Below are 12,999 nucleotides of genomic sequence, written 5' to 3' on the forward strand. Positions count from 1 at the left end.
AGGTTTTAAGTTCACAAAGAGAAAATAGATGCAAACTGCAAGAAAGACACAAGCACAGAGAGTGAGGAAGGTCACATAAACACTGATATAGAAAGACGGGGGAAGAATGGGCTGCAAAGGAAAGGAAAGGAAAGAAAGGAAACAGAATAGGAGAAAAGGAGGCCATGAGGGTACAAAGTGTAACAAAGTTAAGAAGAAAAAGAGAGACAAAGAAAAAATGTTGTTCCAATGATGTTTTTCCAATGAGTTCTCTCTGTTAATGAGTGAGTGGATTAGTGTGAGGACAGCAAACAAACACAATTTAAACACACTTCAGGAAGTGACCTAATACTGTCACTGGAGTTGCTGCAGGCAAGACAACTTTAAACATGTTACTGTGTAAAAGTCTGAAAATTCAACAAGCTCCTATCATGAATAAATATAAAACACTGACTAAAAGCCAGTGGCACACTGCACTAAGCATAATAAATAAAGGCTCTCTCTTTCAAACAAGTTCCCTCCCTTTTTAGTCTCCCAGAAATGTTTTATATCGAGTTTTTAGGATGATAGTTTGCATAAACATTATTCATTCTGATGTATATTGTAAACTTTCTTAAATGATTGACCAGTGGCAAATGGGTGCCCAGATAACTTATTGAGAAACTCACTGTTGACAGACAAAACCAACCAGTGTTTCAGACTGTGCTGAAAGAAATGTCAGATCCATTTTGAAAAGACATGGAGGAGCCAAAGCTATGCTCCATATTCAGCCCCCACTGGTAAAATAAACAAAGCTGCAAAGACAAGAGGGGAAGGCAGAAAACAAACAATTGGATGAAAAACGCACACAGGGAGAGCTGAGAAGATCAGGACAAGGGCAGTTTCATTTTGAGGAAAACTGAATATGTATGAAAATGTACAGTAAAAATATTTTTTCAAACAGCATATTAAGAATAAATACTATGCAGAAACATTTTGCAGAGGAGAAAAAGGCAGCTGGGCAACAAGTAGAAATGAAAAGCAGAGCAGAGATGCCAGAGCACACTTCAATGTACTTTATCAGACTGAGACAACAAAGCAAAGTGAGCCCTTCGTGCGTGGAGAAAGTCCAAATCCGAGCAGAACACAGCAGAGCAGAGCGAAACAGGTGGTTTCGGCTAATCCTCCGTCTCTGTGTGTGGCTGTGAATGTACACGTCTTTGAATTATCACATTTGTTTGTGTAGAGGTGTTGGAGCATCTATGTGGCCATGGGAGGGTAGCTCTCGGTTCTTCTGCAGTTGCATGTATATCATACATACTGTAAATTGTTTTCATGTATATACTGTATGTGTGTGTTCTATCAGCATAGAGATCCAGTCTTTGTTGTGTCTGTGTCCACTGTCAGCTTCAATAGACTCTGAATAATAGAGCACAACAGAGCAAAAGAAAGGCTTTGTCTGGAAACTTAAGTCGGCCTTTCCTTCTTTTATTCATACTTTGTCCACTTGGCATTCCACTTATTTTATTTCACTCAACTGTAAACTGGTAAGCTGGACTTCACCTTTACTATTCTTGACAATAAAAAGAATAATTTGCATGCCTCTCATTGTGAGATCTTAATCCGTAATTCTTTTCTAACCCTAACTATGCTCTAATTGGCTATCTTCTACACGGGCCATGTAGGGTAACGTTTGCAGGATTTTCCTCCTCTCTCCATTACATCTGGTTTTCATAAATCACTTGAAATACAGGTAAATCACTTAAACAAATGCAGATCCACAAACAGCATGCAAAAGCTGATAATTAAGTACAGCCATTCACTGGAGCAACTCCAAAACTCAGTTTTATGTTTTTACTACATCACAATGATTAGCTCATGCAATGAGCATTTATTGATGTTGTTTCACAGTCCCAGTGTGTTTTGCATGAAGCAACTGTGTCTATATAGCTTTTCATCATGAATATAAAGGGATAATTTAATAAAAAGCCATTTGCATTAACCTTGAGATTATATTAATTCTGCCGTGATGCCTTTGGTTTATTCACTAATACACATGAAGAAGAGTGAAAAGAGAGAGAGAACACACAGATTATGGCGTTTTGCAATTAATTTGCTAAATGGTTTGTATTTGTAAAGCCCCTCTCTAGTCATTTCCTCATTCACCCATTCAGGAATATCAGTTGAAGCTAAGCTAAGTGCCTTGCCCAAGGACACTTCCACACTTCCACATGCAGACTTGGATCTGCTGAATGACGGACTACCCGCTCTCCATCTGAGCCACAGCCGCTCCATTATTGATTTAGTTAGCGTCACCAGAATCAACAAGATATGCAATATCAACAATATCAAGGATGTAACAAGGATACAATAACAGTAATGTTTGCATATCCTAAATCCTAACAGCTCAACTAATTTATCTTGCCAGGAAGAAAATCTGTGAATAGGCCATCATTAGTGCAATCAAAGACATTCATAAATTTAAAGGAAGGCCTTGGCAAAAGGACAGCATCTGATTATAAGGTGCTGTCCGATTATTTTAGTGTCTCTTAATAGCTTGAACTAAATGAAATCATTGAGGTATTTTGCAGAGGAGTGTTGTTTAAAGAGCCTGAACCAGCCCTTCACATATTAAAGCTATGACAACAGACAAGCAACTATAATGGTGAGGTAAACAGATCAGGTTCATTTGGGGAGCAAATATTTCAACATTGATACATATGAAAAAAACTAAATTGCAGCCTAAGGTTCAAGTTTTGAAGCTCTATTAATGTGTCTTTCAACCTTCAGATCATGGCGCTTCAGTGATAACACTAATAAAGAGTCCCAGAGAAACTTTCATCTAAACATCTATAAACATAACTGCTGTCACATATCAAAGTCTGCCGAGCCTACCGTATAACGGCATTCATTTTTACGAGCTACCATCACTGTGAATATGTGCAAGGTCATACAAGAGTACAACCATTTACAAAGGCGGCCGAAAGCCTTGTTCTCCAGATTAAGAGACTAATCCACCTTTATGTGCACTGCCGAATCTACGTTGTTGTTGTTGGTAGTAGTAGTAGTAGTAGCATCATAAAAAGAACATCAGTAGTTGGCTGTCTCTCTGATGTGTTGGTAGTGAGAAGAAGGGCTGTCTCCTTTTTTCCTTGTGCCCCTATGTATAATGTGTGGCCTCAGCAGCCTTTGGCTAATTAGTAAACAGAAACCAGTGTGTCTGTCAGTCTGTACTTTATCTGATCTAGACACAAAACCACGCAGATGGTCTTCAACATGAAAGTTACTGTAGCGAGCACACAGGGTGTGATGTCTTTAGAAAACATACATTGCCCCTTTGCTTTGTAGGTGAACAATACAGTAAGCTGATATCTTCACAGTGCAGAAAGATGAGTACCGCAGGCTCTTCTAAAGGGCCATTACGTGTACTGTACATAACAACTGTTGTGTGGCAGCAGATTCCAAAGGAGCAGTTTGGTTTGGTGACAAATGAGTCCTCAGTAAATTATACTCCAGAGATCAAGTTTTATAAAGATTTTTCTTTCCCAAACAGATATTATGGGCTGTTGTGGCAGCTGACCTAAACATCTATCCAATTTTTCATGCCTTTGAGCTACCAGAAACCAAGACAGACCACGAAAACCATATTGCTGGTATCTTTAAAATAAGTTAACTTTAGCGGTAATGAGAAAAACTTTCTCTCAGACTCACTCCCCTGCCTTCTAGCAACTGTTAAGTGTGCTTTGCAATAGGTTCAGATGCTTTTGAATTAGCTCAATACATCATCCTTTTTTCACCCAAACAAATAAAAAAAAAAAACATGACATCGTTACTTAATACTGACATTACTCTCTCCAACACATGTTGGTCATTACAGCAACTCTGAGCAGCTATCAGAGCTTCCTGTGCCCAATTCAAACAGTATTTAATCACTGTGGAGAAAAAAAATCAAACAACCCTATCTGCAGACAAGGTGTGTGTGTGAATGTCTGTGTGTGTGCATATATGTATCTTGAGATATTTGAGCTACTGCAAAAACTACATCAAGCTGAAGGGTATTATGTGCATACAGTCTAAACAGCATTTTAAATTCCATTGCAAAGAATAATACAGATAAGAAGATAAAGATATAAATATCAAAAGTGATTAACTACATTATGCTGTCAAAGCATTCATAGGCCTGTACAAAGAATGATAAGCAGCATAACTGGTGAAAAGAAATGCGGTGGCCTCACAAGTGTGCCTCGCAAATCTGATGAATAGGGTTCAATATAACCCTTCCATGAATGTGTAAACACATACTACCGGACATTAGTGGAAAATATGGTCTGTAATCCTGGTAATCAAGACTCGTGAAAACATGGTGTGATTATTGTGGGCAGGTTATCTACCTGTGATGCAGATAGCTACATGCCAGGCCACAGTGCATTTTAACTCATTATCCATGCTTGCCTCTGTGCTGAAGAGCTCAGGTGTACAGTGAAGCACGAGCAACAGAGCAGAGAAATGATAAGGTTATTCGATACCACTAACCTAAGATACAATATGTAGAGAGAATGGAGAGAGAAAGTGATGAAAGAGCAGATGAAAGATGACGCAACGCTCTTCAGCTGACTGAATCTGACTCCTTAACGACAAGCATTTACAGTGTGTGCGTTAGACAGAGAAAGAGCGAGAGAGACAGAGAGAATTTGATGACTCCCTGTACTCCCCCATCCCTCTCTCTAGCTATATACTCCCTTCTCTCTTTCTCTCTGCAGTGAGTGAGGTGATGAATGTATGTGTCTGTCTCAGTTCCTATTAATAGTATGGAGCAGGGCTGGAGGTGTCAAAGCTGGGGGGGGGGGCGGAGGGGGGGGGACACACACTCTCTCTCCCTCTCTTTCTTTCTCATGCACGTACAGAGTTGAAGCAATGAGTCCAGATGTAGCAGAGGTGGAGTGTAAGTGGGGGGTGGGTGGCAGAAAGCAGGGGAAAGGGGGTAGAGGTCGAAGACAAAGCCAGCAGCACAGCTTCAAACAGTATAGTGACGGATTTACTACCCATACGATAAAGCAAACAACCCACAGAACTTCTCAGCACTGTGGGGTGAAAGACTGGACTTGCACAGACGAACACATAGGTGACACATCGGTGCCCAGACACACATACTGTTTAATAGTGAGTTAACTGATTTAACCCTGTCAGCATTGTGCTACATTCATCAGGGTATCCACAGAGACTGAAAATGACACCGATTCCTTGAAGACATGAGGAATAGGTTTGCTGTAGGAGACCGCTGCTCATTCACTCAAGCCTCTCAATCTGTGTGCACATTCCTACCTCGAGAGTTGGTGGCCAGGTCGGCCACTTTCTGAAAGGCATCGAGGAAAGCGGCCACAGCAACTACCGTCCCCCTAGAAGTATGAAAAAAAAAACATCCTATGTTACTTTACTGATAAAAAAGCAATAAACAACAATGTTTTACAAAAATGTGTACACAAAAAGGGAGGAAATCCTGGTGCAATAATGACGGCAAAAAAATCACTTCAAATGAGACAAAAGCTTACATAAACACAGGTGGCTGATCAACCGTAGTAATTACATGCAAGTGTTGGCAGCAAAAACATGTACTGATGAAGGAAAATCGTAAAATCTCTTTCTTTTGCCCTAAAAGGCAGAGAAAAAAATTGCTTGTGTATCCACAAATGTGCATGCATGTGTGCGACATTTTAGACTATGGAGCCTCCATCAACCCCGATAATTTTTAAAATGAGGTATACAAGATAGTGTCTGTATGTCTGTGTGTGCATGTGCGTGCGTAAATTCAAACTTAAATGTGCCCTGCTGTGTGAGGAATGTCTATGTGATTACTTAGAGACCGCTGGAATCTGTCCGGCTCAGCAGAGCAGCTCCTGAGCTGAGTTTGCCACACTTGCAGGTCAATGAAAGGATCAATGTGGGATCTAAACCGTTCAGCTCAAAAATGGAAAAGGGGCTTGTGGCAATTTCACAACTCATACCTGCTTCTCTATCATCTTGTACGGTTTACCAAGTATTTACAAATTGCAGTATAAAACGCTGCTTAGCCATAACAGACTGAAGAATGGGCAAAATCCAAGCTGTCATAAAAAAGTGGTGGAAGCTCGGTGTAAGATTACTTTCTGTTTTACTCATTACAGACACCATCTTGCTGGTATCCCGACTGATTGTCTGGCTGCCTGACTGACCAGTGACTTTTCTAGCTGGCAACAGGCTGCCTCACTGGTGGGCCAGCTGATTGGTTAACTGGCAAACACTGACTCACCTACTTCAGGAACAATAGACCCCTCATGATTAAGATCACAGGTATGGAGATGAAAGGCTCTTGGTGCACGTGCATGTGATATCTGATCCCCTCAACAAGAACAGGACTGCCTTGCTAAAAATTTTCCAAGGCACGTCCAGCCACAAAAGTATGTTTGTTCTAACGCTAAGGTCATTTATTTGTAAACACTTGTTATTCTCCACTGGCCGACAGAAATCCATCATGATACAACCTGGGACTTTCCATTAACACTTCAGACGGGTAGCTTTCTCAGCTGGCCAAAACAAAAGCTGGTTAGTGGAAACTCTCAAGTTTGACTTGCAGATAGAACAGAAGTGTTTTTCATTTTTAATAATCCTACATTACCATCACACATCCAATTTTCTTAAAAGTTTAATGAGTGTGTCATTGTAAAGCAAAGGGGAAGTGTGTTGTTACGATTTGACACATCAAAGTCTGTTTACAGGTCTTGGACAGTACTACTGCATATGTGAGTTCTGTCTGAAGACTACAGGTTTGAAAATGAATACAATTCTGGCAGTGTGGAGTTAGATAGAAGGAAGGTTACCAGACCTCTGTGGTCCGCTCTTCATCTCTCTTAAGGCTAGCGGCTGAAAGCTACATTAGCCGTTACTAGCATAACACACGGATCTACAACTGAAATGCCAGCGGTTGAGTTGAAACATGGGTAATGTATGCGCCAGGTTTTGAGGAAGTGGAATGCACGGAATAAAAAGAGACGGTAAATCTGGTTCTGCAGCATTTATTTGATGCTCTTCTTTTTACTGTCCATTGTGAGTGTGACAGTGTTTGCGAGTGCAAAGCTAAATCAGTGGAGTAGTCTTTTTATCCATGTCTTATTGGGTGGAAGGAAACTGGAGCTCCCTGGGGTTTAAACCCGGGACTGTGCAAACCACTGAGCCACTGTGTTGTGCACTGTGAAAAAGGAAATATTCATAACAGACTGAAGGTTTACTGTGCTTAGAGTACGTTCCTAAAGCTGAGTTCCACAGAAATTAGACACAGTCTTATCTCAGCCATCTCAAGACAGTCTTTACTTGTTCCAGCGAGTTACTGTGAACACCTCAGAGGGGCCTCCTACAAGCCTAACAGAAAGGGATACACAGAACGCAACTAATTAACTGATAAACAACCCTGATGTGAAGCTTACATAAATAATCTTCTACAGTGACAGCCAAGTCTTAGCATTCAGTCACGGACGAAACAGTGATTCCCTTCTCGGCTAATAAGTGCTGTGTTGTTACAGAGCTGACCAGAAGATCCAAAGGGTGTGTCTTGCAAATGGAAAAAGAAACATACGCGCAGGCACACAGATTCCTTTCTATTTAAAGCCCTGTGTGGGCACCAGAGCAACCTCCAACTGATATCTGCCTCCACTAATTTATACCATGTACACATTGGTCTATGGATCATATTTTACATGTAATTGCAGCAAAGTCTTGTTGAGTCAAGTTTAACTTACTAATCCAGAACAGGTTTGTGTGGGAAGTGGTTGTACCTGAAGTCTGCTTTTAGTAGCAGCGGCTCCAGAGCTACAGAAGTACAATGTGTAGTACTTAACGGTTATTAACATTGATCATCTGTTGTAATCTGCTCCATGTTTTTGAGGGGGAAATGCCAAATTAGGTTTCACTATATCCATTCTCTTTCACTTTCAACATCAGCACAACCTTGAGAAGAACATCTTAACTTTTCACTTTATCTTTACTTTGTTTTACTTTTTACTTTTCACAATGTATTTTAACTATCTATACATTCATTTACTATTCTATTGTTCAATTAATTCTACTTTATTCGTTAGATTTGTCCTGGAGCTCAGCACATTAAATTTCACATGTTCCACAACATGTTACTGTGATAATGACAATACAAATTTAGTTGATTTTATTTGATTTAAACAGTCAACATTAGAGGTGTTTGAAGCAGCACTGGAAAAGCATTTGAAATCTTTAAATATTTTCTGGCTCAGTCAATAGATAAATGAAGTAACTTTTGAGCAAACAAACAAACACCAAGTTGCAAAGGCAAAAAACTTTTTTCCCGTCCTGACAGTCAGATAAAAGGCCTCACGACTTCTGAAGCAGCAAGGAGAACCACTGCTGCTACAAGACTTAAGCTCTGCAAAGTATTCCAACAATGGCTGACTGCTACCATTGACCTTAAAATCTACAAACGCCCGTCTTGGAGTAAAGACAAACGACTTTAACATATCTATTGCACAAAGCCTTTGCCAAGCCAATCTAAACTCTCCATAAAGTCTGGTGTAGTACAGCAGAGAGAGCTCTTTCTGACAATGATATATTCAGCACTGCTGCCCCCATCTATTCTTAGCTCAACAGAAACTACAATGCGATTGTAGTAAATCTGAAGAACAGAAGGAGTTTGTGTTTGACTCTAAAACAAAATACCAAGAATCATAACAGTCAGAGATGTTTCTAGGTACCAACCTGTGTCTCCGACTTGTCAAAATCCAAAATGAGGCAAGTAAACTCACTCACTATCACGTTGAGGGGATGCACCCTATTTTTTCCTCAGATAATGCTTCACTCTGAACAACAAATGCATGGTGATATGGTGAGGAGGAGAGCTGGTTAACCTAGCTGTTAGTGCCAGTGGGCAGCAGAGTCCTGAGGTGTGTTTAGCTAATGGAGCTAATCGAACTAACAGCTAACAGAGCTAAACACACAGCAGGACTGATAAGTCTGTTCAGAGGAAGAGGAAGCGTGAACACTGACCTGCAGTTTAATGTGACACCACAAGTTTACAGTAAATAAATGTACTGAAGTACTTCAGATGAGTACATTTAGGAGGTAAAAGTACTTGGAGTTCTGACGCATCACATCAGTATTCCTCATTTTACCCAAACTTCTGTCAGAGATGAAAGTAACCAGATACATTAACTCCAGCTGTGTACTGAAGTACACTGCTGAGGCACATGCACTTTGATAACAAAGGCATTTCTATTTGTTCTTAATTTTGTTTTTTTTACAGTTCACAGTTAAGTTTACAATTTCATTGTAAACCTACTTCTTTGAATGGAGCAACATTTTAAATGTGTTTTTATTATGCCACTAAAAACTAACCAGTTTTTACTGGTTTACAGTCACCTCAGGACGGTCAAAACTGCTTTTAGATACGGTATCATGACAGTGATGGAAAAAGGTTAGACTGAAGCCCTGAGACCCACTCAAGTGACCACCTGTGGGTCCCCTGGACCTACTTGTCCATCTACCATCTAAATATTTTAGAGCTCTTTCTTGAGCCCTACGAAGTTTGATAACTATACAGTTCATAAGCTAAAGTTTGGAGGTGATCTATTTCTTCACAAAATGATTTAGGAGAGAGCCTGTCTGTACACTGTTGCTCTGACACAGCTGCATCAGCCATGACCCACCAAACAGACCAAACACTGGCGAGTTAAAAGAGGACTGTGATTAGAAATCATCTAGCCTATATTCCACCCTGCCCTCTTTCTTCAAAGCTCAGATCTCTGTGCACATGTATGTGTCTGTGTGGGTGATGGATGCTTAAAACCAGAATGGGTAGAAAAAAACCCACCATTTTTGGGCCAAAAAAAAAAAATGACAGAACAGCGCCAACACTGTAATTGGTTGATTTCCTAGTTGCTTTGTGAGAGGGGAGCAGAGGGTCTAAATTACAGAGTGGTCTGCCTTAGGACGTCATTACACACACAGACATATGCCGCTACTACTGCTGGCTAGTCACTTATCCAGGCCAAGGAGGGAAGGTGGGTGTGTTTGTGTTTTACTGTGTATGTGTCCTTCTATATAGCCCAGTCCCCAAACAGATTACAGAGGTCCTTGGGTGGGGGCTTATGCTGTAGTCGGAAGGGCAAGATTGGCCAAATTTCTGGCGGCTGGAGACAAGCTTTAAAGCAGACAGAAAAAGCCTTATTTGTAGGTCACCATGAGCAAACCCAGATAGCACACTCTTATTAGCTCTCCAGCAACAAGGCCATCGTTACAGCCAGCCATATGCCACAACCGCTGCAGCCTGCAGCAGGGCGTCGGCCAAGCTTAATCGGGCAACAGCAAGCTTAAAATACTGAACCATGTTCGCTTTTGTATGAACTAAACTAAACTCATCTTGTGAAGGAGGGACTTATCTTTTCTGGGAGCATCATTGATTAATCCTGCTAGAACAGGAAAGTGGTGTAATGCAGTTAAAGTCAAAGGAACAGGTGGAAGTCTGGGACAGTGATCAATGATCATACATTGTGCCATCTTAGTATATTGGACAGAAGGCAACATTTTCACAAGTATCTACATCATTAAACTGCTGCTAACCTTCTATGACTGGGAAAAAAAGTAATGGACTGTAGGTTCAACTGACCTTTTCACCAGTACAACAACTAGCAGATTTAATCTTTTATCATTGCACCGGTGTCTGGACATCCTACTGCCAAACAACCATTCATTAGCAACAAGGCCACAAATACTCCCCTGAGCGTTAGCATGGCAGGGTCACATATTTAACCCCTGAATGATGGAGACACTTGAATAACATATCACCATTAATCAGCCTTAATACTGAGAAAATGGACGAATGAGACACTGAGTGGCCCCTGGGAAGTATTGTTAAGTCCTTGAGCCTTTGTACAACTGTCAGCGTAAGTTTGTCTCGGGACACGTGGACACTTAAATGGCCGGAGAAACGCCATGTATTGTTAATCAAAGAATAATTTAGACCACAGGACATCCATATTTACAGTACTTGCTGGACAATGAGCTTTTATTTCAGCTGTCATAAGTTGTTTGTGTCCTGACACGTGCCCACTTAAAACCAACTAGGAAAGGCGGCTGGGATTGGCATCCATTGTTAGCAGAAGACTTGGAATAATTTTGGCACGAGGTGTGTACATTTACAGCATTAGAAATACAAATTAAATCATGCTTAAAGAAGACTAAATGGCGACCAGGGACACATAATGACTCCTGGGTAGCATTGTTAAGAGATTAGACTTTTATATTAACGGTCATTGCTTGTTAGTCGAAGGACACGTGGCCGCTTAAAGCTTTTTTGAGAGGAAATTGACACTGACATCCAATGTAAAAGCCCAGATAAAGTACAAAATCAGTTGACAGAGTGAGATTTGTTGGTGTACAGGGAAGTCACCATTATGCAACAATCATGGTGGAATTTCTCTATCCAGTAGTAGTTTGTACTCTACAACATCTTTTTAACAATTCCATCTGTGTGTATTAAGTTTCTATCCAAATCCAAAAATGTACAGAGAATCGGCTAATAAAATTAAGCAAATTAATGCATGTTTCCTTCCATTGCTGGAATATTAGTTAGACGCACTGTGATAAATAGCTGGGGATGCTAATTCTCCAGTCGGGTGTCAGTAGGTATTTAAGTCACAGCTTTGAATCATTTGATAAGTCCGTTTCCACTGCACTTTGTTGCAGCCAGCCAAGCAAAAAATATTCCTAGTGATACTGTGCCTTTTTCCACATTCCCAGGCAAGTTTAAGTGTTAATTGAAGCTGACCATAAAAAAAAAAAAGGTGGATGGACTAGCACTTAATATCTACATGAGCTTAAATAGGCTAAAATGCCAACAGTGAGAGCCACTGTATTATTGAAGTTACCGGAGGAACTAAATGACAAGCTACATGAAAATGTTTCCTCTCTTTGTAGTTGTATCAGTTGCAATGATCTCAGTTTTCTTTCAAAACACACAGAAACATACGAATGTGTACGTGCACACAAACACACTCTCACCTGAGCTGTGACTGCAGTTTTCCAGCCTTGGTGATAAAGTCCTCCCAGATTGGGTAGCTGCTCTGTGGGGGTGGAGGGTGGGGGGAGAGACACACACAAACATGAATGACACAATCATCAGAACAGATTTCACTAGTCCCACAGTTACATAACAGTTAAACCAAGATGAAGCCACGCTGATGCCTCACCGATGCCTCACCTTACCTGCAGGGTTTAACTGAACTAACCCTGACTTCGGCTTTCTCATACGTGCAACCTAAAAAACACGTTTTTCATCTTGTAGCCAGGGAGCCTGAGGAAATCTGGTTATTCATACCATAGGATTAAAAAAGTGCTTTCGAGGACTGTATGCAAAAACGATGAAGTTTGGTCTGAATGGAGGATAAGTTGAAATAGCAAATTACCTCCAAATTTCTAAACAGCTGGCTTTCATTCTGCTACTGTTTGTTTAACATGTTTTGAATTCTACATTATCTGTTCGTGGGAGAAGAGACATACTGTCATGTCCTGAATGTGTTAGCTTGCAAAATGGGTCACAGCCCTCTTTTGGAAAGATCCCAACACAACAAGAGCACTAATACTATGGTATAATGAGCCTGGTTCCCAATGGGACTCTAAATTTACCTAATTCAGGTCCTGGGCTGAAAATAGTTGAAGAGCCTTTTACAGAAACTATCACAGAGAACAAGTGGCTTAATGCATCGAAGAGAGGGGGCTCATGCGGGGGCAAGACAGCACAGGATGAAGCAATGAAATAGCATGAGCACATGTTTGTCAGTGATGTGCTACTACTGTCAGAGGCCTGAGGAATGTCATGTTATGCTGTCAAACCTTACACCCAACATCCAGCTCTACTCCCTCTACCTTCAGTGCCTCTTTCATCCTCTCTGACCAGTCTCCATTACATCACACTTGTTCCTCAGGATCTCTGCCCTGTCTTTATTACTCTCTGCTCACTTAGTCCGCCGTGGCAAACGGGCTTTCTCT

At 40.8% G+C, this 12,999-nt stretch overlaps 1 protein-coding gene across 5 annotated transcripts in view; it reads right to left on the reverse strand.

The window, feature by feature from the left end:
* LOC139204849 (protein MTSS 1-like) overlaps nt 1–12,999 on the reverse strand; it is a 52,163-nt gene that overhangs the window by 38,127 nt on the left and 1,037 nt on the right. For all 5 annotated transcript variants that reach the window (XM_070834868.1, XM_070834863.1, XM_070834867.1 and 2 more), the window contains exons 2-3: nt 12,013–12,074; nt 5,281–5,354 (exon numbers count right to left, since the gene is read on the reverse strand). In XM_070834868.1, coding sequence (XP_070690969.1) covers nt 5,281–5,354; nt 12,013–12,074 — 136 coding nt within the window. The remainder of the gene's footprint in view (nt 1–5,280; nt 5,355–12,012; nt 12,075–12,999) is intronic.

This window comes from Pempheris klunzingeri, chromosome 8 (assembly GCF_042242105.1).
Source record: "Pempheris klunzingeri isolate RE-2024b chromosome 8, fPemKlu1.hap1, whole genome shotgun sequence".
In the NCBI taxonomy this organism is placed as follows: Eukaryota; Metazoa; Chordata; class Actinopteri; order Acropomatiformes; family Pempheridae; genus Pempheris; species Pempheris klunzingeri.